The 26,123-nt window shown below is 56.2% G+C and overlaps 1 protein-coding gene across 1 annotated transcript in view; it reads left to right on the top strand.

Moving 5' to 3' along the window:
• The window catches only part of ANTXRL (ANTXR like), a 29,204-nt gene extending 3,809 nt beyond the window's left edge, over positions 1-25,395 (top strand). The window contains exons 3-15 of the mRNA XM_089313632.1: positions 901-972; positions 2,301-2,382; positions 2,485-2,518; positions 3,637-3,716; positions 3,797-3,865; positions 4,197-4,277; positions 4,367-4,427; positions 7,072-7,170; positions 11,619-11,688; positions 12,205-12,283; positions 24,264-24,365; positions 24,868-24,906; positions 25,210-25,395. Of these exons, the coding sequence (XP_089169758.1) occupies positions 901-972; positions 2,301-2,382; positions 2,485-2,518; positions 3,637-3,716; positions 3,797-3,865; positions 4,197-4,277; positions 4,367-4,427; positions 7,072-7,170; positions 11,619-11,688; positions 12,205-12,283; positions 24,264-24,365; positions 24,868-24,906; positions 25,210-25,395 (1,054 nt within the window). The remainder of the gene's footprint in view (positions 1-900; positions 973-2,300; positions 2,383-2,484; positions 2,519-3,636; positions 3,717-3,796; positions 3,866-4,196; positions 4,278-4,366; positions 4,428-7,071; positions 7,171-11,618; positions 11,689-12,204; positions 12,284-24,263; positions 24,366-24,867; positions 24,907-25,209) is intronic.
• Positions 25,396-26,123: the final 728 nt, after the last annotated feature.

Below are 26,123 nucleotides of genomic sequence, written 5' to 3'. Positions count from 1 at the left end.
GGGGGAGACGGGGCGGTGGCTACCATCATGGGTGCTGCAGTGCCCTGGGGATAGGGGTGCCCAGGGGAGGCTGGGCGATGAGGCTGACAGCTGGCAGCCACACCACAGGGATAGGGATTTCCCATGGGGGCCGCAGGGAGCCACAGAAGGTTCCTGGGTAGGGGGAGTGGCACCATGATGGTGGAGCTCCAGGAAGACAGGGCTGACGACCTGGGGTCAAATGAGTGGGCACAAGAACAGGTGCAGTGGGGCTGAGCCAGGGTGGGGGCAGCAGGTGCACAGGGGAGACTGAGGGTCAGGGTCAACAGGGGAGGTGCAGCAGGTGTTCGTGTGTGTGTGCACGCATGTGCAAATGCCTGCCAAGAGAGTAGGATTTCTCAGAGCTGGAAGGAGGGTGGGGAGGAGGCCAGGGGGCGAGATGCAGAGAAGTTGAGGATAGGATAGAAGCCAGTTGGGGGCACGCTGTCGTGAAGGAGTGTGTGTGTATGCATGCATGAGTGTGTGGGTGTGTACGTATGAGTTTGTGTGTGTGCATGAGTGTGTGTATTTTCTGTGTAGTGTACGTGTGTGTACATGTGTATGCATGAGTGTACTGTGTGTGTACACATAAGTGAGTGTGTATGTGTGTGTGTCTATGTATGCGTGAGTGTGTGTGTGTCCCTGTAGGTCTCTTGGGGTCCATTCACCCTTGCTTCCACAGGACCCCACACCTCCATAGGCCTTGAAATCCCTCATTCCTGGTGAATCCCTCATATTCCTTGTGTCTGAAGGGAGGAGAGGATTGGGAAGGGAGGAGGGGACTGGTTAGGGAGGAGGGATATGGGCAGGCCCTCTCCCTGGCTCTGGCCGCCGTGTTCCACCTGCGCCCTGGCTTCTCATGATCACATGTTTCCTCTCCAGCCCGAAATTGCGGATGTCCTTCATTCTCTACTCCGGAGATGCCTATACCCTCATGCCACTCACCTCGGACAGGTAGGTGCTACTCTGAACCCGGAGGCAGGACCAGGGAGCCGCAGGGTTTGATGAGAACCCAGGGAGTGTGTCTGTCAGCTTTTCTTCACCGTAACAAACATACGAGAGGAGCGACTTGGGAAGGAAGGACAAAGGTGGATTTCAGCTTGTGGCTTTGGAGGTTCCCAGTGCAAGATCGGGCAGCCCTCTCAGTCTGGCATCCAGTGGGGGGTGGGGGGGTGGGGGTGAGGCCAGGAAGCCATGAGAGGGGCTGAGCTGAACTCTGCTGCTGTAGCTGATCGTGTTGGGAGGCTTGCCTTCCACAAGCACACCCCCAGTGACCCAACGTCCTCCCATGAGGCCCACCTCCTAAACACCATAATGGATCAAGCTTCCGCCTTAATCAATCAATCATTAACATTGTCATTAACAAGACTTTGGAGACCTTTGGGGAACACACAAACTATAGCAATGGGGCCCCATCAAGGGTACCAAGGGACCTTTTGTGCCAAACTTGACCCCCAGCCCAGCTCGCCAGCCCCCACTAGCCACTGGATGTATGACTGCCCAAAGACCTACCCTGTGCTTCCAAAAGCTCACCATTCCCTCTTCCCCTGTCTTGGTTCCTCCCCTAGGAACTAGTAGGGAGGATCCCTGAGATTCAGGGAGGCCGATGGAGCAGATGGGTGGTCCCCACATGACCACGGCCTGTGGAGGCCCAGTAGGGAGCTCAGCACACCCTGCTCTGGTGCATGGGCCAGAGGCAGGATCTCCCCAGGGGAAAGGGAACTGGTGCCCCTGCAGGGTTTCTAAGTGGGAAGACTCACAGGAGGGCCCAAGCCTCAGGCTGGGTTGGGTGTGAGGGAGGCTGCAGGTGCCCACACGGTGGACACCAGGCCAGGGTGGGCTGCCTCCAGTTGGCAGGAAGCTGAAGGAGGTTTAGGCACTGCTCCTGGAGTCCACCCAGGGGCCCAGAACAGAGCCGAGGGCCCGCTTGGCTGCTGGGATTTGGGGCACAGAACTGCTGTGAAGGGCGTTGGGAGCAGCCAGGGTGGAGGCTTGAGGCAGCACCTGCAGCTCACGGGGAGGAGGTGGGGGCTCCAGGGCCTGTGCATAGGACTCAGCCCTGCCAGGGTCTCTGCCTATGTCGCAAGCCCCCCTCAGGCCCCAAGCCCCAGCTGGCCTTGCTGTGCACGCTCAGCTGTCACCTTAGATGAGCCTGATCCTAGGGACCCCTGCCTGTCCCTTCCTGCCAGTCCAGCCCTGCCCACTCCAACCCTCCCCGCCGCGCCCCCGCCTGCTTTACCCTCAACCTCTCAATTCATCCGTTTCATTTTCTTTTTTTCCAGAGATAAAATCCGTGAGGGGCTTGAAAAGCTTCAGCAAGTGATCCCTGCTGGAAACACAAACATGCACGAAGGACTTAAAAAGGTACAAACCGCTCAGAGCTCCGAACGTCCCCCTGACTCAGGCTCTGAGAGCCTTCCTGGGCCCCTCATGGACCTCCCCCAATATTTCCTCCTTCCCTTGCAGGCAAATGAGCAGATTGAAGAAGCCAACTCTGGAGGTAAGCCGCCCGGCGTCTTCATCCTGGGCACATGCCGCGAAGGGTCCTGAGGCAGGGGACAGAGCAGGACCCTGGCCTCACCGAGGTCTGGGTGCACGTCCCCCTTGGGCCTTTCCTGCCTCTGGCTCCTGGAGCAGGCCACTCCCCCTCTCCCAGCCTCAGGCCCCACACTGTGCAGAGAGCAGACCGCTCTGCCCCCAGCATGGCCCTGGGGGGAATCACTGGGACCCAGCGTGGGCACCCGTTGGTCTGAGACAGCATGAGACGCCTGCCCTGCCCTGGGACCCACTGGGAGGAAAGCAGAACAGCCCTGGGGGCCTTGAGCAGCCTGAGGACCCCGTGTGGAAAACACAGCCCGGCCCCCTGGCGCCCACGCCTTCCTCCTCCTCCTCCTCCCTGCCTCGTCCTCCTCAGTGCCCCTGCATCCTGGGCCCGGGTCTCTGGCAGGCTGGAAGGCTGTGCACAGCCAGAGCTGCCTCCCTGTCCCCTGTGGGTCGCCACTGGTGCCAAGAAGGAGAAGGGGCTGGGCAGGGGGCAGAATGGACAGATGGAGCCCGGGGTCCACTGCCCAAGCGCCTCTGACCAGGGTCTTGAACCGCTGGGCCCAGGGATGCCCGCAGGAGCCCCCAGGCTGCACCTCGAGCAGGAGCCGGGCCTGCCTGGGCCTTGAGAGGGTCTGGCTGCCCCACGCTGTCTCCATGACCTGCTGGTGCTTGTCTGGGAGTGGAGGGAGCTGCCCTTGGGACCCAGCTCCTACAGCTGTGGGTGGGGGTGCACAGTGGGGTTCAGGCCGCCTTGGGTGAAGGGCCTGCTGCACCTCAGGGAGCCCCTCTGCAGAAGGGGCTGGGCCAGGCCCCTACTCACGGTGGGGGCTGTGCATGGTGGGTGGGGTCTCGGGTCTCCTTCTCACACTGGGGGCTCTGCATGGGGGGTGGGTCTCGGGTCCCTTCTCACAGTGGGGGCTCTGTGTGGGAGAGTGGGGTTTCAGCGGCTCTGTCGGGAGGACGAGGTGCGGGAGCCCCTCTCCAGCCTGCATGCTGGGTGCTGTGGCCCTGGCAGCCTGGGGCAGTCGTGGGGCCGGCACAGGGCCCAGCAACCTGCTCCTTGCTTCTCTGCAGACGAAAAGGTTGCCAGCATGATCATCGCCATGACGGACGGGACGCTGTTGCCAATGCCCTTCGAGTTGTCTAAAGATGAAGTGAGTGCCGCCCCTGGTCATCGGGTTCAGGTCCCTTCGTGTCCTGTGGGGGTTTATGCTGAAAGCCTTCTTTCTTTCAGGCTGCAAAGGCTCGGGAAATGGGGGCGGTCATTTACACCGTGGGCGTGAAGGACTATAACAAAAAGCAGGTAACTCAGAGCAGGTAACCAGGCGGCAGGTGGAGTCCTGTCGGGGAAGGTGTCCAAAGGGGCTTCCCCAGGGGCCCCCAGCTCGGGGGGTCTTCCAGCCAAGTGAGAGATGCCATTGCAGATGGGATCAGCACTAGTCTGGCTCAGACCTCCCAGCTGGGAGGTGAGCGGGGAGGCGAGCAGGGAGGGCTTGCTGCTGCCGCCAGCCAGGGTCTGCCCTGCGATCGCTGACCACAGGCAGCAGGGTGGGCACTGTGTCCCAGGCCTGGGGCCCTGCTGCCTCCCCAGGCCCCTGGCTGGAGAAGGTCCAGCCACCTCCTGTCTCCTGTAGCTGGAGGCCATCGCAGACAGACCAGATTACGCGTTTGGGGTAGACAACGGATTCAAAGCTTTGAAAGACATTGTGGACTCGGTGAGTGGGGCAGGCAGTGAGCAGAGGCAGGGTCCTCTTACTGGTGCGCAGTCCTCACTCCCGGCCCCCTGCCAACCTCTCTGTTCCAGTTGGCTACCCAGTCCTGCATTGAAGTCACCTCAATGGAACCTTCCACTGTGTGTGTAGGCGGTGAGAGCTGGGAGCCCTGCTGTGCACAGAGGGGTGTGGCTCAGGAACACGTATGTGCGTGGGATATGCATGTTCCTCAAGTTCTGTGTATGCCCTGTGTGTCTGGTGTTGGGGGTGGCCATTGGGGTCCTTCTTAATGTGTGTTACACCTGTGTGTGGTTCGTATACATAGCACGTGTAGCAGATATGTGTGCAGGTGTGTGGGGGGTGGCAGTATGTGTTCTTTGTGTGTGGTGCATACATGCCAGGTATGTGTGCTATTTGCCTATGGCAGTGCACGGTGTGTATGCATTGGGCGTGGCGTGTGTGCCTATGGTGTGTGTGCAGGCTGTCTGGTGTGTGGCATGTGTGTGTGTTGTGTCTATGTGCAGGGGCAGGTGTTCCTGTTGTGTGTTGCATGGGAGGTGAGGGTGGAAGTACTGCATGAGGAAAGGAATTGGGGGTGAGCATAGCGTGTGTGGTGTGTGTGCTGCCTGTGGCGTGCATGTGCACAGCGGTGACTAGGACGAATGTGGTGCATACGGATTTGCATTGTGTATGGCTGAGTGTGCATGGTGTGAGTAGATGTGTGTGCCTTACACCGGCCTTGTATCAAGTATGCAGAAGGATCTGGTGCAGGTGACCAGGATGGGTGTGGGCATGCAAAGCTGCTGTTTTAATCTCGTTACCAAAAGTTTCACTATAAGCCTAGGAAAATATATGTATTTAAAAACTGAAGGAAGCAGTAGGAAAGGGGATGGAGCATCACACACAGGGTAGGGAGGGGCGTGCCGTACTGTCAGGGCTCATGCCAGACACAGGAGGTGTCAGGGGAGTTTGTCTGAGAACAAAGTGGGGAAGAGACCCAGGCCATGGCCTCAGTGGGTGGAGACAGAGAATGGGCACACCGTCTCTCACACCTGTGTGCTAGTGACACACAGAGGCAGCTCAGAGACACCCATAGAGACAGCCGAGCCACCTCCCCCAGTGGTCAAGGGGCCGGCACCTGTCCCTGAGGGCTGGAAGCTGACAAGGAGGCCCCTCTGCCTCCAGCCTGGGCCCCTGCTCCAGGGCGCTGCGGTCAGGCAGGTGCGGCTGTCGCCCTGAGGAGCTCTGTGCAGGCTGGGGGCACACGGCTGCCACTCGCCCACTGCGGTCCACAGGGAGAAAGGAGCCACGGGCGTCCTCCCGCGCTGGGGACGGCGCCCAGCCCAGCCGGCTGCATCCAGGCCCAGGCACTGGGTTCTGGCCTGCGGGTTCCCATGTGTGAGGCTCTGTGACACTGGGCTGTGGGGACAGACAGGGCTGTGCCCCCGACGGGAACCAAGTGCCCAGTGTGTGGGGGCTGCCGCCCTGCCTACAGTCCACAGGGGCCCTCGGGGTGCTGCTGTGAGACTGAAGCCATGGGTGTGTGCAGTGAGAGGTTTGGTACGCAGAGGCTGCTGGGTGCCGGCCCCTGGAACTGCCCCTGGTCCTCCCACCGCCCTTCCCTGGCCCTGGGCTCCCCTGCACACCCCTGGGTGGGACACAGGTTGGGTAGGGGGTGAGCGCAGTACTGGGGGTGGGGAGAGGCTGCCTCCTCGGGGTGTCCTGCTGCTGCTTCTGGCCTGCACTGCTTGGATTCTGCCCCTTGGTACACACAGGCCTTGGCGCTGGGGCGGCAGGGAGGATGGGAGTCAGGGCTCCTTCCTGGGGTGCTGAGCCCAAGTGACAGGTGCCCCCGGCTGCCAGCTCCCCCATGGCTTCTACCTGTCAGGCTGTGTTGTCACTGGCCTGACTGTGAAACTGGGGGCCTTGTCCAAAGCTGCCACACAGGGGGTCCCAGCCACGAGAGGGCAAGGCTAAGGCAAGAGCCTGACCCCCAACCATCACCAGGAGCCGATTCCTCGGGCTGCCATTCAGACCCCAGGGTGCCAGCAGCCTAGGCAAGGACTGCTGGGCCAGGGGTGTCCCTTGGCCACATTGAATCAGTGTCCCTTGGACCATCTCAGGCGTCACCGGGCATAGAAATGGACCAGGGCTAGATCAGGAGGTAGCAGTGCAAGCAAGGGAGTTGGGGCAGTGGCTGGACGATTTGCAGCCATTCTGCCCAGTCACCATGGGCCAGCTGTGTCCCTGCTCTCCCTGTGTCCCCTGTGGCCTTGACTCAGGGGCAGGTAGACAGCACACAGGGGAAAGGGTTTGCTGAGCCCCAGGCTGGGTGGGCGTGGTCCTTGAGGGTCAGGAAGAAGCGGGGGAGGAGGACCAGGCTATGGTCTGAGTACCTGCAGCTCAGACCGGATTCTCCTCCTGTGAGGCATTCTGTGAGCAGGTGCAAGGTGCCTCACCTTCGTCCCCAACACAGGTCATGATGGCCTTAAAACTGGAAGTTCTTGTAAGGTGGTGGCTGAGATGGCCCAGGTGGGGGCACCGAAGCAGGCTTGTAGAGTGAGACCCTGAGAGGGACAGCCTCCAAGTGAGCAGGTCCCAGCCCGACCCTAAGCACCGATCACCTGTGACATCTGAGGATTTGCAAGGCCCGTGGGCACGGATGTCTCAGACGCACCTGCTGGCCATGGGAGCTGCCCAGGAGGGGTTTTTAGAAGGAGACCACTAGGAATGGTGATATCTGAGGGGTGCGGTGTTAGCTCTTCCTCACTCAAACATCTGAATGGCGCTGTTACAGAGTCCAGCCAAGTGGTCATCAATGGAAAAGGCTTTCATAATGCAAAGGATCAGGACCAGGTCATCTGCAGATTCACGGTGGAAGAGAGCATGGTTGTGGGTAAGTAGCCCCTGGGAAGTCTGAGTTCCCTGCAGCGAGTGCGTTCCTTAGCCTTTCGTTACTATCGCGAAATACCCGAGGCAGCCTGTCTCGCTAGTGCAAAGAGGTTTATCTGAGCTCAGATCCAGCGGGCCCCAGTGGGGCAGCCTCTGGTGATAACAATTGTGCTGGCAGAGACCCAGGGTGACACTGGGCATCACACAGCAAGACAGGGAGCCCGCTCTCTGGATGGGCCTCACAGAGCCACCAGATCTACTCTTGGGGACTCCACCCAAAGGCCCCTCACTTCAAAAATACACAATTTGATTAAGTTCCCATTCTCTTAGTACTGTTAACACAATTCGCTGGAGGCCAAAGGCTGTAGAGGACAGTCAAACCACAGCAGCCAGCCAAGATGCCAGCCGCAGCTGGTGGCTCCCAGTGGACGCTGTGTGGGTGAGAGGCAGTGTGGACACTGGAAGCTGGGGCCTGTCTGGCTCACCAGCCACCTTTTCTTGCATCTTCAAAGGGAGAAGTAGCAAGTCTCCCAGCACCCCAAGTCCTGTGGGAGCCATGCTGGGCGTGGTGCTGACTCTGCTCTTAAAGCAGTGTCTGCCCCACTCTGTCCTCAGCCCTCCCTTCTCTGGGTGGGCAGTAGCTGCAGCCCCAGGTCTCTGAGCCTGGCCAGGTGCACAGGGGTATGGACAGACCTTGGATTGGGGAGGTACCCACAGTCAGGCATGGGCACTGGGATCCCAGCTCAGGCACACCCTGGCTGTGTGACCTTGACCAAACACCTGCTCCCCTGGCAGCCCTAGTTCTTTTATTGTGGGTGGAGCCAGTATGGCAGCTGCACCGCCTGAGCCAGGAGTCTCTGCAGCCCATGTGGTGGTGCAGAGGGGGGTTTAGTAACTCAGGTCAGAGCCTAGGATCCAGTGGCACTCAGCTCCGAGCACCTCTGCGGTGGTTTTCAGGAAGCACAGGTCAGGGGGACTTGGTGTCCTTGGGGCTGAGGTGGGTGTGGCCTTCCCCAGGGACTGCCTGGGACACTGGGGACTTGCTGCACCCTCCTCAGCTCCCCAGCGTGGCCCCCAGCTGCCTTCCCCTGACTCGAGGACACTCTGTTTGCAGACACCTCTCCCCCCAGGAGGCTCTGGGCCACCTCCTCCCCAGGGGTGCACAGGCTGTGCAGGGGCTGTCACTGTCTCTCTCCCACTGGGCAGCACCGTGCACACGGCCTCAGCAGCTGGGGGTCCCTCGGCCCACACTGCTCTGGAGTGGCTTAGACAGTGAGCGGCCCCTGCCTATGGGAGCTCATGAGTATGGAGCCCTCCTTACCCCAGGCCCCCCCAGCCTGTCACACCCTGTCCCCATGGAGCCCACAGCAGCCCTCCTGGAACTCCCGTGTGGGTGGAGATGGGGTGGGGCCAGGGAGGAGTGTGCGCCAGACACAGCGGTGGAGCTGGAGCTGGGAAGAGACCCAGGGCTCTGCCAGTACAGTCAGGGCTCCCTGCCTCCCCAGGGTGACAGGTTCTGGGAAAGGCGGGGCCCAGCCGACACCCACAGGCTCCCTGCAGATGATCCCTTAGGGACCCATGGGCCTGCTGGGTCCGCATCTGGAAGTCACTGGTTTTCTCTCCATGGTGGGCCCACCCCAGGGACCCCCAGGAGAGCTCAGGCTGCAGTGCCAGGGCCTCCACAGACGGCCACCTTCTCCTGGCGTGCAGCTGGGCCCAAGGTGGCCACTTTCAGCTGTTCATTACAAGGAGCTCAGCTGCACGGACAAGGATGGTTTTGCTCATTTCAATAAACATCCTCTGGAAAACATTCAGGTATCATTTTTGAGAAAACCAGAAAGCAGGAGAAGGAAGGCAGATTTCAAAACGTGTGTTCCTGTCGGAGGGAGCCCTCCGAAGCTCACGGGAGCTGCTCGTCACCCTTCATCATTCTCCATGAGCTTCTGGAATCGCTCAGGCCTCATGACCTCTCTTCTGCCTCTGTCAGGGTTTTATCACTTCAGAGGAAGATGTTTATTGTGGCAGGCCAAGCAGTGGGCTTCATCAGCTGATCTTGGTTTAAAAACTCTGCTCTGCTTTGCCTGACTGCTGGGCCCTCAGTGTGCCAGGTGCACCTGCCCAGAAGTCTATGGTCCATGTTCTGTGTAGTGAGATGTCTGGCCACAGTGCATCCCAACCATTGCACCCTGAGCAATGAGGGCTTTCCCGTGAGTGCTTAGGACCAGTGCCGCTGAAGCAGTGAATGGGTTCAGAAGCTCGTGGGTAACACGGGGAGAATGCCAGCAGTTGAGCCACATGGAAGTTAGTGAGTTTGCGAACTCCATCCCTGAGCTACGATGAGAAAGCAAAAGCCAAGAAAGTTAATTTTCTGTGCAAAATGTCCTTACATTAGACAATTAGAATCTTGGGTGTTGCTTTCAACTCTGCCCGTGCTTTGTAAGTTATTCATTTTCATTACAAAATCAGGCAGTGCAGCATCTCAGCCATCAGGTGATGACCTGCCACGCCACAGAAGGCTCAGCGTGCCTGCTCCTCATTGTCCCATTTAGGACTTCTTAGGGTTCTAAGAAGGTGAGGAGCAGCTATTTTTAAAAGCAGAAGAGACTTGTATTGGCAATGGGACAGCCTGGTAGGGGAAAATTAAGGTTGCAGCCCACATGGACAGCAGGCAGAGGTTCTAAGAAGAGGGTCGTCTCCCCAGGCAGCGGGCAGCAGCCTGTTTGTCCTGTGTCTTGGGAGGGGGCCGTGCATGTGCACTGTGCTAAGGTAGGTTTGAACGGGGAGAAGACCCCTGATCACAATGTATGAGCTTGTCACTTTGGAATGTCCAGGGCGAGCAGGCAGCTGTAAGAGCCAGAGCCGTCAGTCGTAGGCCACAGGTTCCATCATCACATCCTCAGGGTGCTCCTCACTGGGGCTCTGGGTGCCAGGTGTGAATGTACCTTCTTGTGTTCCGGTGGCCTGGAGAATCCTACCGCTCCACACGTGCTGAGCCGCACATTACTCAGGCGCTGTGTGATGTGGCACCTTCTTGGAGATGGCCATGTGCGCTGCAGCTGCACCCCTTGTCCTATAAAAAGGATGACCCCAGCCGGGGAACTGCGGCCAGAGAGGAGCCTTCCCTGCTGGGTCTTCCCTGGGAATCAGCAAGTGCAGAGCTGCAGCTCAGGCGTCTGGGTAGGGGCAGCGCCACTGCAGAGCCTGAGGGAGCGTGGGAGGTGCAGGGAGACAGGGCAGGGGCTGTCCTCCCACAGGCACAGGGGCCGGCCCACGGGGCCCTCTGCGGCCTGCACTCCAATCTGCAGCGGGGAGCCCTGGCCCCAGGACACCAGAGCCAGACAGGTGTACAGCTGGCTCTCGGCTCCTCAGCACAGCGCAGGGGTACAAGGGAGTGGGCTCAGGACTGAGGAGACTCTGCCCACAAGTCAAGGATCTCCTGAGACCCCCCAGCTCCCACAGAGGAAGGAACAGAACCAGAACAGAAGCACGGAAAGCCCTTTTCCTCCCCCGGCTGCCCCATCTCCTCAGTGGCACAGCTCCCCCCACTCGCTCTGCTCAGAGTCCTGGATGTCAGCCTTGAGCTTCATCCCCACACCTAGCTCCCTGTGGGTCCTGCTGCCTCTTGTCCAAGCTCTGGCCAGCACCTGTGCCACCTCTGCAGGAGTCCAACTTGAACTTGGAGTCCAACCTGGTCCCAGGAGGCCCCGCCCACCTCTCCCGGCTCCCTTCCTTCCCTCCCCAGCAAGCCCAGCTATGACTGCCCCAGGGCCTTGACACAGGCCGCTGCACACTCCAGAGCGCTCCCCCACGCTGCCCCATGTGGTGTCACTGCACCCTCCCCTCCTCAGAGAGGACACCTTGCAGTGGCTGTGGTCAGCAGTACACAAAAGCAGCAGCGGGAAGTGCGTGGTGACCGTGACACACCCATCACCTGCTTCCTGCAGTCACCAGCCCCTGCCGGTGTCCTGACGCCACCCCTGCACAGCGTGGGGAAGCCAGTCCTTGGGGTCGCGTCATCTCACGGGCAGACCTGCAGTCTCTCTACAAGACAAACATGTCTGTGACAGATGGGACAGATCACCCATGACTAAACAGCCGCCGCCGTCCCCCACCCCCACCCCACCCCTGGGTCCCCTGTCCCTTCCTGTGCTCATCCCTGTCACTGCGTTTGACTCTCGGGCATTTGTGTTGCTCTGTTGTCCTGTCTCTGTCACCCTCAGTCCCTAGCAGGTGACGCCCTGCACAGCAGGGCCTCCTCCTGCCAGCCCCTGTTAAACAGGAAGCTCTGCCCAGCTCCAGGGCCCCCGCAGCACCCAGCAGGCGCTGTGAGCAGTAGCAAGCAGAGAGAAGTGGGTCGTCAGCCACGTGTGACTCCACCTGCCCAGGGCAGCACAGGGTGACTGCATGGTGGGACACGCACATTGCCATTCTTCTCCTGTCATTTTGTTTCAGATGAAAAACCCAGCAGTATGGACGAGAATGTGATAACTTGCCCTGTGCCAGTCATAGACGAGGCCAACAAGTAAGTGCCCCTGCGTGTCCTTTGCCCCGTGTTCCGTGTTTGTCTCCATTGGGTGCACAGAACAGGAGAGGCAGTGCCTGTCTGCAGGTGGCTAAAGGCACTCTCCCTGTTCTCCTGGGTGGCTCCCAAGGTGTCCTGGGCAGTGGCCCAGGCTGTGCTGAGAGGGCTGGGATGTAGATCGTTGCCCAAGGAATGGCACCTGTGCTCTGGTCCCACCGGCAGCTAAGCCAGAACACCTGGGGAATACAGACGCGTGAGGACAGTGGCACTGAGCAACCCTCCCTGGCCCTTAACCATGGCTAGGGTGGCTTCAGGCACCAGGAGGGCAGCTCCCGTCCTGATCCACAGGCCCTTGGTCCTTTCTGCAGAGCTGAGCCATCAGTGCTTTGCGGATGAATGCTCAGGACACATTCTCGGGCACCTGACCATGAAGAGAGCCAGGGGCTGTTGTTCCGCCAAAGGCAAGACCTGAATCTCCCGGGCTGTTTCTCACTGTCTCTCCTTTCTGGGCATTAGGCTGATCTTTCTCGAAGTCAGCCTGACCAATGGCAAAAGCTTCATCGGGAATAAACTCAACATGACCAGCACCCACTGTGTGAGTACCGGGGTGGGGCTGCCCTGTGTGCACACCGGAGGGTGGGGGGAGAAGGCCGGAAGGGCAAGAGGGCCAAGAGTGGGCAGATAAGCTCCTCCTACAGCTGCTTCCCGGGTTTCCGCCTTGGTGAGTAGGGAGGGCAGGCCACTGTCTACCGGGAGCAGGGTCTTACTGTGGCGCTCAGTCCCCTCTGGGGACATCCCAGAGTTCTGGAGGGTTGGCCCGGCTGTAGCCAGGATGGTGTGCCTCAGAATCGGTGCCCAGCTCCTGAGCCCTCCCTAAACCCACTCACGTGGCCCTCGCCACGCTCTAGCGAGCACCGGCTGTCATTCTGTGGCTCTCTCCACCCGTCCTGCTTCTCCTCCTCTCTAGTGCTCTCCAACTGTGTCCTCTGATGCTCTCTCTGAGCTGCAGTGGTTTCTTTCCTGCACGTGGTGGGGCAGCTGGCAGGTGTGCGGACCAGTGCTCAGCTCAGGAAGGTGCACCTGGGAGTGGAGGTGTAGCTGTTCTGAGCTCCACAACTTCCGGGCACTTTGGCCCAGGGCAGTGTGATGAGACCACGTGCCAGGGTTGCAGGGAGGCCTGCTTGGGCTCCACATTGCCCTCAGCATGGGAGGAGCTTCCTGAATCTTCCCCTGTGTCTGCCTGGCTGACCCCACCCATCCACGCATGCATTAGTAGCTGCACTCACATGTGCATGCATGGAGTCCCGCCCACCGACAGCCCTTGTGGCAGGTCCACCATCTCTCTTGAGACCGAGGGGATCTTGGGAAGAAAGGTTTCATGAGCCATCCCAGACGCTAGCCAGGAGAAGGACCAGGTCCTGGGCAGCTGCTGAAACTACCGGCAGCAGGTGGAAACGCATCCCCCAGAACAGGGCATTGTTTTAGAATGGAAAGCTGGGGGAAGAAAGGAAGAAGTGGTTGACGTGGACCCTCCGTGCCCTACAGGGAAGAGGTGCAGATTACAGGAAGCAGAGACAGCTCTGGGCCACCTGTCAGTCCCCGTTGCCCTGGGTTGGTTGGAGTTCACAGTCCCAAGGCTTCTTTGTGTATACACAGTGGGTGCTGGTCCTGGTGGCCAGCTGTGGTGGGATTGCAGTGTAAGTTTCCACACGAACAGTCTTTTTGCTGCTTTTGCTGTCAGCTGTTAACTAATTTACTTCTCTGACTTCTTTCTTGGCCTTTTTCCACAGGCCTTTGTTATTCAACTTAACACATCTAAGAACATTCCTTTTTGTTTTCATTTCTCTCTTTCACCAAGATCTTGGGAGAAAGCATTGCCAATGAATGCTTATATTATGTTTTTTTTATTTATTGGTTCATTTGAAAATGAGAGTTACAGAGAGAGAGTGAGAGAGTGAGAGCGCAAGAGAGAGAGAGATCTTCCATCTGCTGGTTCACTCTCCAAATGGCTGCAACCACCAAGCTGGACCAGGCCAAAGCCAGGAGCTTCCTTGGGATCTCCCGTGTGGGTGGCAGAGACCCAAACACTTGGGCAGTCTTTTGCTGCTTTTCCAGGCCATTAGCAGGGAGCTGGATGGGAAGTGGAGCAGTTAGGACTTGAACTGTGCCCATATGGGATGCTGGCATTGCAGGCAGTGACTTAGCCCACTGTGCCACAACCCTGGCCCCATTTTTTTTGTTTTATGTTTTTATCATAATCCACTAGTCCTGGTAGATTCAGAGCGTGTCCCATATCACTGGCAATGCTTATCCCTAGTGGCCATGTCCCATGGAGGTGAAAAAACTCTAGATAATGTGGTGAGATGTGCATTGGCCCAAGTACTGGTGAGAAGAGAGTGGTGGAGAGGGGCAGAGAGCAACCAGCTAAACACTAAAGGATATTAAGGGAATTTTTCCCCTAGCAAGTGGCTTCTTTCGGAAAGCCAGTTAGCAAGGATATTGTTGACTGCAGTTCAGTCCACCGACTTATACAGTTGGGGAGCACAAAGGGTACACTATTGAAAGGTTACAGCCACCAAAACAATGCAAAGTAGAATTATTAAATCCACTTACAATGCTTCTCTAAATAATGAGCCAGTTCCATTTGCTAACTAGCCGAACACATCATGCAAAAGACCTGAAGATTTATTTAGATTTATTTGAAGGGGAGAGTCACACACACAACACACACACACACACACATACACACACAGAGAGAGAGAGAGAGAGAGATAATCCATCTGCTGGTTCACTCCCGAATAGCCATAATGGCCAGAATTGGTCCAGGCCAAATCCAGGAGGCTAGAGCTCCATCCGGGTCTCCCGCAGGAGCCCAGGCACTCAAGCCCTCATCTTGTGCTTTTCCAGGTGCGTTAGTAGGGAGCTGGATCAGAAGCAGAGCAGCCAGGACTCAATCAGGCATTCTAATGTAGGATGCTGACATTGCATATAGCAGCTTAGCTCGCTGCACCATGAAACAGGCCCCAAAGATCTGTTTTTCTTCCATCTTGTAGTTAGCGGGCATTTTGGCTGATTCTTCCCATGATTCTCCTGAAGTATTAATCCAGGTGCAACCAGCAGGGTGAGCCACTGTGAATATTCGTCCTTTTTCTGCTAACAGATCACCGAGCAGGGGTGGGAGGATTTTTTTCTGCCAAGGGACATTGAATATACATATATACATATATATATATGTATATATGTATATATATAAAACATCATATATATATGTATGTATACATATATACATATATATATGTATATATAAAACATCATTATATATACATATATATGTATATATACATATATATGTGAATGATGTTTTATATATACATATATATGTATATATGTATACATACATATATATGATGTTTTATATATATACATATATATACATATATACACATATATATGTATATAATGATGTTTTATATATACATATATATGTGAATGATGTTTTATATATACATATATATATATATATAAAAAACATCATTCACGGGCCATACAGCATTGTCAGCCTAAGAAATTAGCCTGCTACAGATTGAATTTCGAGCCAGACCAAAGGATGTCGCATGCCTCACAGGGCCCACGGCCTGACGTTCCCTGCCCCAGAGCAGCTCTGTTGTCCTGCACCAGGAGGCTTCAGAAACTCCTGAAAATGGACAGTGCTGAAAGACAACGCATGGACTTCCAAATGTTTGCACCCAGATTAACTTACCTTTTCCCTCCACTTTGCTGAGTCTTTTGAAGTGTCATGCAATCCAGTCGAGAGAGTCTGCTGACCTTGCGTGGGAAGCAAGAGCCTGGGCAGTGTCTTCTGCTATTTGACAAATGGTGACAGAGAGATTTTTGGTCACATCCCTGGTCAGGTACGGTCCAACACTACGCATGAGAAACTGAGTTACATCTGCCAGTGTGCTCCTCTTGCTTCTCCGCTTGATGGAGTCCGGACTTTTGTGAGAGAGGGGAGAGGACAATCAAATGTCCTGGGAGGCAGTGTCCTCCTATTCTGCACCTGCAGCTGCTTTATTAGCAATGAGCAGGAGGCGGGGCAGGGCTGTCCCTGCCCCTGGACAAACACAGATCTTAGAGTAAACTACATGAGGCCAGCGCCGTGGCTCACTAGGCTAATCTTCCGCCTTGCGGCGCCGGCACACCAGGTTCTAGTCCCGGTCGGGGCACCGGATTCTGTCCCGGTTGCCCCTCTTCCAGGCCAGCTCTCTGCTGTGGCCAGGGAGTGCAGTGGAGGATGGCCCAGGTGCTTGGACCCTGCACCCCATGGGAGACCAGGAAAAGCACCTGGCTCCTGGCTTCGGATCAGCGCGGTGCGCCAGCCGCAGCGCGCCGGCCGCCGCGGCCATTGGAGGGTGAACCAATGGCAAAAAAAGGAAGACCTTTCTCTCTGTCTCTCTCTCTCACTGTCCACTCTGCCTGTCAAAAAAAAAAAAAAAAAGAAAAGAAAAGAAAAAAAAAAAGAGTAAACAACATGAAACACAAAGCTGACCAGCTTGGCATAGCCTACAATAGGCCTACAGGCAGAATCGCCATAGCAACTGTAACACCTGGATAAGAGCTGTGTAAGATGGAGCCCTGGAGGTCTGTAGGGGCCCGGGCTGGACTTCTGGGTGGAAGCAGTTCCTTCACTCCACCAGGGACTTCTCTTCCTGGTCAGACAAAACTCGACATTGGTGACAAGGGCATGGGGCCATCCAAGGGGCTTCGTCTTTTTGCAGGTGGGAAATGTGGGTCCGGGACCTCTTTCCCGCATGTTTGGCTTCCCAGGGATTCCCAGGAAGCGCCTGGAAAAGATTTCCCCACTGGGATCTTCCAAGGATGTGTTTCGTGGAGATTGCCAGGCTGGGCTCTGAGGGGTGGAGGCCCTGTAAGGCATGGCTGGACTGAAGAGTGGCTTTTGTTAACCGCCTCAGTGAGCTCTTGACAATAGGTAACAATAAGTAAGAGACATGCAGACAGCTCTCTGCTGTGATTTCAAAGGGGGCCAGCCCAAGTCTGTCCAAGGTGGGAAGGCCAGCCCAGATCTGCCCAAGGAAGGGAGGGGCCAGCCCAAGTCTGCCCAAGTCTGCCCAAGGTGGAGAGGGCCTGCCCAGGTTTGCCCAAGGGGGTGGGGGGGGACAGCCCAAGTCTGCCCAAGGGGGAGGGGCCAGCCCAAGGAGGGGGGCAGCCCAAGTCTGCCCAAGGTGGAGAGGGCCTGCCCAGGTCTGCCCAAGGGGGTGGGGGGGAAGCCCAAGTCTGCCCAAGGGGGGAGCCAGCCCAAGTCTGCCCAAGGGGCAGAAAGGGGCCAGCCCGAGTCTATCCAAGGTGGGGAGGGCCTGCCCAAGTCTGCCCAAGGTGGAGAGGGCCTGCCCAGGTCTGCCCAAGGCGGGGGGCAGCCCAAGTCTGCCCAAGGGGCGGGGAGGGGCCAGCCCGAGTCTATCCAAGGTGGGGAGGGCCTACCCAAGTCTGCCTAAGGTGGGAGGGGCAGCCCAGGTCTCTTGTATGGCAGTGCCAGAGGATCCTATGCAGCTCCAGAAAGGCCTTTGAGTTCAAGCAAGGGGGTCATCCATTACAGACCTCATGTTCATTTCAAAAGAAAGAATAGCTAAACAAACTGTTTTTTTTCCTCCCGTTGCCATTACTTTGGCCTGGGGAGATATAACCCAGCATTAAAGCTATGCCCCCCTTAGAGGAAAACCTCACTCTGGTCCAAGTTTTTTGTAGAAAAAAAAAAATCTCAGCCTCAGATACACGCGGGGGCAGGAGGACTGACCAGGAAGCAATGGGTGGCAGTCTGCCGTCCCAGCGGAAGGGGCTGACTTGGAAAGCAGTTTGGTAGGACGCGCCTCACTCCCCACAGCCTCCATTGTTTCGTACTCTGAGGGAGGAGGCCCCTGGGACTGCCCAGGGTTGGAGGCAGGGCGAACAGCAAGGATAGGAGTTCAGGTGGGGTAAAAGCCAAGTGCAGCTAAGTGCACGTTTCTCCCAAGGGAGTCAGAGGAGGGAGGAGCAGCAGCCCCCTCGTTCCTCCCAGTCCCTTCTGTCCCATTTCTAGGGACCTCAGAGTGAGTTGCGGTTGAAATAAGGCGGCCACAGAAACCATAACTCTTTTTCCTTCATTTATCCAATCTCCTGCAATTAATTCTTTTTTAAAAAAAAGTGATTTAAAGAGGCAGAGACAAAATCAGAGAAAAGGAGAGAGCTGTCATTCCCCAGTTCACTCCCCAAATGCCCACAATACGCAGGGGGCTGAAGCCAGGAGCCAGGAACTGAATTCAGGTCCTGCTGTGAGTGGTAGGAGCCCAGTTATTTGAGCCATCAGCACTGCCTCTCAGGGCCCATGTCAGCAGGAAGTGGAAGCCAGGAACTGGGTCTGGGAGTGGAACTCAGGCACTCCCGTGTCAGGTCTAGTCGTGAGCACCGGCCAAACGCCCTCCACCTGTGGCCCCCTCCACCTGTGGCCCTTGTGCTGCCTGATTTTGGTGAATGATTCCGTACACCCTTCAGTTCCTTCATCAGTCTTAGAAAATCCTTACCCAGTCCTAAGCGATTGGAAACCCGCACGTCTGCCTGTCAGCACTCCTTTCAGCCCTTGTGAAACTCTTCAAAGATAACACAGTGTAGGCTCCTAGTTGCTTGCAAGAGGCTCCCAGGAAAGCATCAGAATAAAGCACAGAACTGTGGGCAAGACCTAAAGCATCCATTGTTAATGACCGGCTGATCGTTCACAGTTGACAATGGAATTTGATAATAACTTGAGATTAGAATTATGAGTGGACCTGTGCCGCGGCTCACTTGGCTAATCCTCCGCCTGTGGCACCGGCACACGGAGTTCTAGTCCCGGTTGGGGTGCTGGGTACTAGTCCCGGTTGCTCCTCTTCCAGTCCAGCTCTCTACTGTAGCTCTGGAGGGCAGTGGAGGATGGCCCAAGTGCTTGGGCCCTGCACCTGCATGGGAGACCAGGAGGGGCGCCTGGCTCCTGGCTTGGGATCAGCACAGCGCGCCAGCCCTGGCGGCCATTTGGGGAGTGAACCAATGGAAGGAAGACCTTTCTCTCTATTTCTCTCTCACTCTCTATAACTCAACCTGTCAAAAAATAAACAAACAAAAAATTAAAAGAATTATGACCAACGCACGTTAGGTTACCAGTAATCTCTTACAGTGTCAGAACACACATTACTAATGCATTCATACAAATATAACTCAAACAAGATTTAAAAACAACATTTTTATTTGATAATGCTTTCCATGTAATTCACATCAAATACTCATAAATCTATTTTTTTTCCTTCCGGGGCTACCTGGAAATGTCAAAGCTAGTTCTAGGCCCTAAAGAACTAATTTTAGAATTTAGTTTCAGGACGTTTTTAAGTCTGTCAAAGGTTTAAAACACTTTGTTAAATAGGACCATTCCGGGGAGACTGCTGGTGGAGACGCCAGCGTCTGTGTTGGGATACCTGGCTTCCATGCCCAGCTCCATCTCCCGACTCCAGCCTCGTGTGAATGCACACCTTGGGAGTAACGGTGACGGCTCAGGGATTGGGCTCCTGCCACTCCTGTGGGAGAGCTGGATGGAGTTCCCAGCTCCTTTCAGAGTTGACCTTGGCCCTGACCCAGCCATTGCAGACGTTTGGGAAGTGAGTTGGTGAATGGGATCTCTCTGTCCTCCTGGTTATCTCTGTGTCTCAGATAAATAAGCAAAAATTTGCTTTTTTAAATAGAATAATTTTGAAATAAAATCAAAGTGACCAAAACACTTTAAAGGCCAAAAGCACAGGAGATTACAGAAACTTTGTTTTCCATACCAGTTACCAAAAAGGTAGAGAAAAGCTCTCTTGGAGTTCCCTGGTGAAGGCAGGTGGAGGTTCCTGGGAACACCGCTGTTGCAACACAAGAGCTCGGAGCTGAGTTTCGCACCCGGGTGACCTCGATGCCTGCGCTCAACCCCCAGAAAACTGTCACTTTGGCCAACTCGATCACACAGAAACTTCCGCAAGATCCACTCCTTTCCCTGAATTCCTCAAGCTTTCACAACTTGCCCAGACCCTGGGTTTTTGTCTAACACACCTCCTATCTTGGAACAAGCGGCCACCTTTAGAACAAAAAAAAAAAAAATTATTTTCATTTTCTCTCAACAGAAGTACGTCATCATAACTTCCATTATAAAATCCCTATAACATCCATTATAAAATCCTCATAGCTTCCTTTATAAAAAGCCTCATAACTTCCTGTGTAAGCCCTGTCTTGCCTTCCTCACACACAGCCGCTTCCTCCTTAGCTTCTGTCTTAGCTCTCGGTTGCCATCCTTAGCAACTGTGATCCCGCATTCTGTACCCTAACACCACTGTGGAACTTTCTTCAATGCAGGCCTTCTCTTAGCACAATTTTTTAAATGTGGAAACTGGACACGTTAACTAGCAGACTCAAATATGCACATTTAATATCATACAAGCAAAACGCCTAAATATATAAATGTTAAACCTGCTTAATAATTGACGGTTAAGTGGTTGAGAAATGGCTTCAACATCTAACAAATATGTGGCTTAATATAACAGAACCTTAAGATGTCAAGGTACTGAGACTTTTCAAACTATGAAGAGCCCACTGACAAATGTCTAACCCAGCTGCATGTACTCAATGAACTCATGCTGAACAATTATGTCTGAACTGCTCATGGACATGCCGTCACGCCGCGCAGAGCTAAGTCATTCCCGTTAACAGCACTTGTCACCTAAGCGAGCACTCTCCCTACTGCAGATATCTCATGACTCAGAAAACAGGAGTTTTTCAGGAAACCAGCAATCTTAAATGAGACTTACTTGGGATTTTTCTGAAGTCATATAAACTGTAGGAAGCTTTGGCCTTCGTTTTGCTTACTTCATGGGCACTCACTGGTTTCTAAGTCAATGTGGTGCTGTGTAGACAGTGAACAAATGCAGCCCTGGGACACCAGCATCCCATGGTTGGAGGGCCTGGTCTCAAGTGCTGGCTCACTTCCCTCCCCGGCTTCCTCCCAGTGCCCGCCCTGGAGGCAGCGGCTGATGGCTGAGCCACCGTGGCAAGCCTGGGAGCCGGGTTCTTGACCTCTCTTCAGCAAGAGATTCAGGAGGGAGTGGAGAGCCGCCAGTATTTGACTGGGAAAGCAAAGATCCACACTGCATGGCGTGGGGCCGCCTTGGAGAGGAATGGCCCTGGCCCTGTGTCGGAACCGTGTTTAACGTTAGAAGGGTCCTTTAATGAAAGGGGATGTTCATTCTAACCAGGAGGAGGAGGAATATTCACGATTTCCCTAGGAAGTCAGCGGAAATTTCCCGGCATCTACTGCCCCTTTTTGTTCCACATATGGTCTGATGTTTCCCGTCATCCAACACCCAGGTGGGACATTAGCATGCTAAGGTCTTCCATTGAACTTCATGGAGATCCACCTGGGTCAGCTTTGGCCCCCTAAACTGGAGTGAGCCTGGTCCAGGCAATGAGTCTGTGTAATTCAGGACAAGGAGAATTAAACACCTACCCTGTAGGTCTCAGGAAAACTAGCTTCCCTGCCTCTCTGCCTCGCTGTCTCAGCTGGGTCCCTACCACCCACGTAGGAGACTTGGATTGCGTTCTCAGCTTCTGCCCCACATATTCCTGGCTGTTGCAGGCATTTGGGGAGTGAACTCGCAGATGGGAGATTCAGTGCGCTCGCTCTCTCCCTCTCTCTCTCTCTCTCCCTCTTTTCCTCTCTCTCCCTCTTTCCCTCTCTCTCTCTCTGTGTTGTATGTCTCTGTCTCTGCCTTTAAAATAAATGTTTTCAGCCACATGTATAGACACAAGCGTCCATGTAAACATAGACTACAATACACATATGTACTCGTACATGCAGAAAAATATGGACAAAGCTAGGCAACCTTAACTTTGCATTTCCAACCATCTGACTCGTAGGTGAGAAAAAAGCTAGAGAATTTACACCTCAGAGACACAGCACTTAGATCTAAACACCATTATTTGCCGAGACACAGAGGGGCTCGAAAAAAAGCCCAGGTAAGACAAAATGGTCCAAGGTAAGGCTTGTTGGGTGGATTTTAAGTTCGTGGGCCTTTCTCTGTTATAGGACTCAGTGCCCACGGGAGATGCCCTCCCAAGGAGCCATGGTGGACTTCACGCACAGAAAGCATTGTCTGTGCCCGTGTGAGCGAGTGAGGGTTTCAGCCTTGATACAAATGTTCCAGGCTGGCCTTAGTCCTCTGCATACTGGAGTGAAGGGAGAGTTGAAAACTGGGTTTGAAGGAGGGGAGAGAGTCAGCATGGGGAGGAACGGCCCTTTCAGAGCCGTCCAGCGCTGTGCGGCCTCCTCTCGCTTCACTTAACTGTTTTAGCAAGACAGATGCACAGGGAAGTGTTTTTTGCGTCTGCAAACCCCACCAGCTGCCAGCTTCCGTGCACCCCTTGAAGGGAGCCTCCAGTCCTAACTGCCCAGTAGCTTTGAGTTCTAACGTAGATGGCAACAAACCACTCTGCTACATGGCTGGAGCCATCTTCCTCAGCCAGGGTGACCCCTTTTCATGAGGTGTGAGCCCTTCAGGCCCATTGCTCTTGGACCGACAAGGAGGCAGGGGGAGGTTGAAGACTTTCGTTCCCCATCGTTTAGAGGGGCTGCTCCAGGGCCCCGTCCCCCCACCCACCTCCCTGGGAAGTAGGCTGTTCTGTGGGATGTCACCACGGTGTCACCAGTCACCCACCAGATGCTGTTTTGGGCGTCTGGGGGATCACGAATCCCACACAGCATCTGGATACTTGAGATCCTTGGAGAGCCATGCCCGGTATGCACGCTCTGGGTGAGCCAGATGTGTCCACCTGACCCAGGAACGGGGTGCGCTCTCCTGTTGGGGGCCCTATAGGACCCCTACTCACCACGGACTGTGTCCCAGCACTTCTGTGAGGCATCCAGCCATCAGGAAACAACCCCAAGAGAGCCAGGAAGAGCAATTTGTTTCTTGCTTCCAGAGTGAATTTTTATAATTCACCCTGGTCTGACAAGAGTATTTTCTGAGAGCCAGCAGAATCTGAGTTGCAGTGACACGAAGTGGCCACATGATGTCACTATGAGCTCAAAGTATTTCAGACAAACCACCCAGGAAAAAAAAGACAGTAACAGTAAATGCGTGGGGTTTGCATTTTAAGAAATTGTAATACCCACTTTGAGGCATCCCTGAAAAACATAGAGATTGAAAGGCGTCCCTTGGCCAAATATGAGGGCGTCCCCTCAGCTCATTGGTTTCCCAGATCGTCCCTTAGACGACAGACGCCCAGGGCAGCCACTTAGGGATCCTCAGAGACGAGGAGGGAGCCCCACAAGGCCCAAGTGTGAGGGCCACGGTGTGCGATGCTCGACCCTAAGGCCTGGGAATAGAGGCAGAGGTGTCCCCTCCTGGCCCCACTGATGCTCTCCCAAAATCGTGGGCCTGTTTCCTGACAAGTTTAATCAAGAAAGGACCTGAGGGAGCCATGGCCCTTTGTGCCCTATCGGAGACCAGATCCCTTCACCGCCACCCTCAGGTTGAACAGAAGCCCCTTAGAGCCAAGGACCCCTGAAATGAGAGGGCTGGTTGAGGCGTTAGAGGTGCCAGCCAGAAAAGGAACCAGGTCCTGGGACACTTCCCGCAACTTACACAGCGCTAAACACGGGTCCCCCCACCCCACTCCCCCAGACCAGAACTGAGAGTATCAGTCACTATGTCACTATGGAAATGTAGGGCGTGGAGGAGCCTGCATTGTCCACAGATAAAGCAGGCGGGAGGGCTGGGGTTAGGTGCGTGGGGAGAGCTTAGGCCCAGGAAGTCAGCGCAGAAGCAGAAGTCAGGGTTGCTCAGGCTGGTCCAGGTTGGCAGCAGGAAGTGCAGTGTGTGTGTGTGTGTGTGTGTGTGTGTGTGTGATGGGGGCGGGGCAGCCCTGGTTATCTCCCTGCGTGAGATTTAAGCCAAGATTTCGACAAATGCAATCTTTTCTGGCTGTAACAGAGGGACTTCCTTCATGCCACCCCCTCCTCCACCTCCCAGCCCTTCTAATTACATGGAGGACATCTCAGAGTTTTTCCGTCATCATAGCAACAGGTGTTTGTAGACAAAGTCCCGGGAGCTGCAGCCCTGTGGCTCCAAGCCAGCTGGGGGCACCTTGGTCATCCTCACCGCGGCCTCCCCTTTTCTTCCAGGCTCACTGGTTTCTCTGCCCCGCTTCCACCCCACCCCCACCCCCCCGCAGCCCTTGGTTCAGCACAGCACTTGCATAGTGGAGGACCCAAGGGCCTGTGCCCGACTACAGCTCCAGGTCCCCATCAGGAAAGAACGAGCAGGAGGACAGGGCCCCTCCCCCCAGCCCAGGGGAACTGCGACAGCAGGGGCAGAGGTGGGGTCCGCCTGTCTCCCAGCCGCAGGAGGACAGGCAGCCTGGGGAGAAGGGGCGTGGACAATGGGATGCTAGGGAGCTGGCACCGGGAGGAGCATACACAGGCCCTCTGCGGGCCTTGGCCTTGATGCTGTCTGCTACCTCTTCTCCCACAGCGAGCTGGTGTTGTCAGCAACCCAATCTATTTTTCATTCCTGCCTGCCCTGCTGCTGATCCCCTGCCTGCTGTGGTGTTGCTGGCGGCTGTGTTGTCGGAGGGTGAGTGCCAGCTCCTGCCAGCCCCAGGGACCAGGCACATACCCCCATGACAGCCCCGTGAACCTGCCTCTGGCCAGTTTCCCATCCGCTCCACAGTCATCACAAGAGCCAATGGAGTCCCAGACCCTGTTCTCGCGCTGCTGCACCTGACACAGCCTGGCCTCCCTCAGGGTCTCCTGCCTCAGGCTGGTCCCAGGGGTTTGGTCTGGAACACCTGGGCTATGGCCCAACACCCACCCTCGTCCCTGGAGAGGGGACACCCCAGCCCCTGAGCCCAGGAGGTGACCTCTGTGGGTCCTCTGGGAAGGCCTTGGGCCCCAGATGGAGGGGGAGGCAGCCAGGGAGGATGAGGAGCCCCCAGGGGAGGTGGGGCCTGCTGGGCACAGCGCCACAGGCACGGGGTGCCAGTTGTACACCCCCAAGGCCACACCCTGTGCTGCTACCCCAAACCAGGCTCCCACCCAGTCCCATGCAGCCCCCGTTTGTATCTTTACCATTCTAGAAAGTTAAGGAGCCACTACCGCTGCCACCTCCAGAAAAGGTGAGTGTGGATTTGGTCTTGGTTCGTCCCCTGCCTGGGGAGGTCGGGGACCCTCACCCATGGCATCCTGAGGCCCCTGCTCACCATCTCCCACCCAAGGGTCAGAGAGGGGGAGGTCTCAGGGCCTGGGACACACAGGGACGTCCCCAGATGACTCCCTCCGTGCTCTCCCCATATTTGTCCACTCAGTCCAAAACATAGCAGATCGGCCAGCCCTGTGCCAGGCCCTGGGACAAAGACGCCCTGTCCCTGGATGCCAGGGGCTAACAGGCAAGGAGTACACGTTGGTGTTTCTGTTTCTAGGAGCCAGAAGAACTCCCGCCACCCCCACCGCCTCCACCCCCGCCACCGCCCCCCATAAACACCTGCCCCACCGTGATCGTCTCCTGCTGCGGATGCGGTTGCACCAGCGGCATAGAGGTGGGAGGCGCCGGGGGAGGGCCCAGCAGCACAGGGGCAGCGGGCAGGGCCATGCGGGCCCTGGACTAGGATCCCTCAGAGTTGGGGAAATCCCCCGGGCCCACCCAGGAGAGGGGCCCCGAGGATGCAAAGGAGCCCCGCCCCCACCCCAAGCCCATCTCAAACCAGGGATTCACCTGCGGCAGGGCCTAGCATGAAGACATGGGACTGACCTCATTGTCACCGGGGATGTCCCCAGCTCGGGCAGTGGCTATGGCGTCCAGCTTGGGGCCTGCAGGTGCATAAGTAAGAGAAACCACACAATGCAGGGATGCACAGAAGAGCCCCACTGCCCTCTGCCCAGCGCGATGCTCCCCAGAAAGGCCGGGCCCAGCCAGCCCTGGCTGTGGGCTCCATGGGCTGGGGGAAAACAGCTGTCCCTGGCCGTGCTGCCTGCTGAGCGGGGGGCACTGAGCTGGCCCAGGAGGGGACACGGGACCCTCAGGGGCCATCATGAGCTCCCACACAGCAGGCTGTGCCCGGGGATGGACACACGGCAATTGGTGTGAAAGCCGCTGCCTCCCACAAGTCCCTGGGTCCATTCTCGGGAGGCAGAGACTGGCCAGGCAGCAGCCTGGGGTCCCAGGAAAGGATGGAGGGACCCCCCAGTGGCCAGCTTTGGCAGGAAGACCCCAGGACCAGCTCTGACTGGGGTGGGGATCCTCGCGTTCTCCTGGGAGCTCCTGGCTCCTCTGCAGCCTCAGAGGGCAGCTGTGAGGCCGCCCTCCCTGTCCCCTGACCGTGCTGGACACAGAGCA

The sequence above is a fragment of the Oryctolagus cuniculus genome, chromosome 15, assembly GCF_051225735.1.
Source record: "Oryctolagus cuniculus isolate XC-2025 breed Fujian yellow rabbit chromosome 15, ASM5122573v1, whole genome shotgun sequence".
Lineage (NCBI taxonomy): Eukaryota > Metazoa > Chordata > Mammalia > Lagomorpha > Leporidae > Oryctolagus > Oryctolagus cuniculus.
This window is presented reverse-complemented; position numbering and strand designations above follow the sequence as displayed.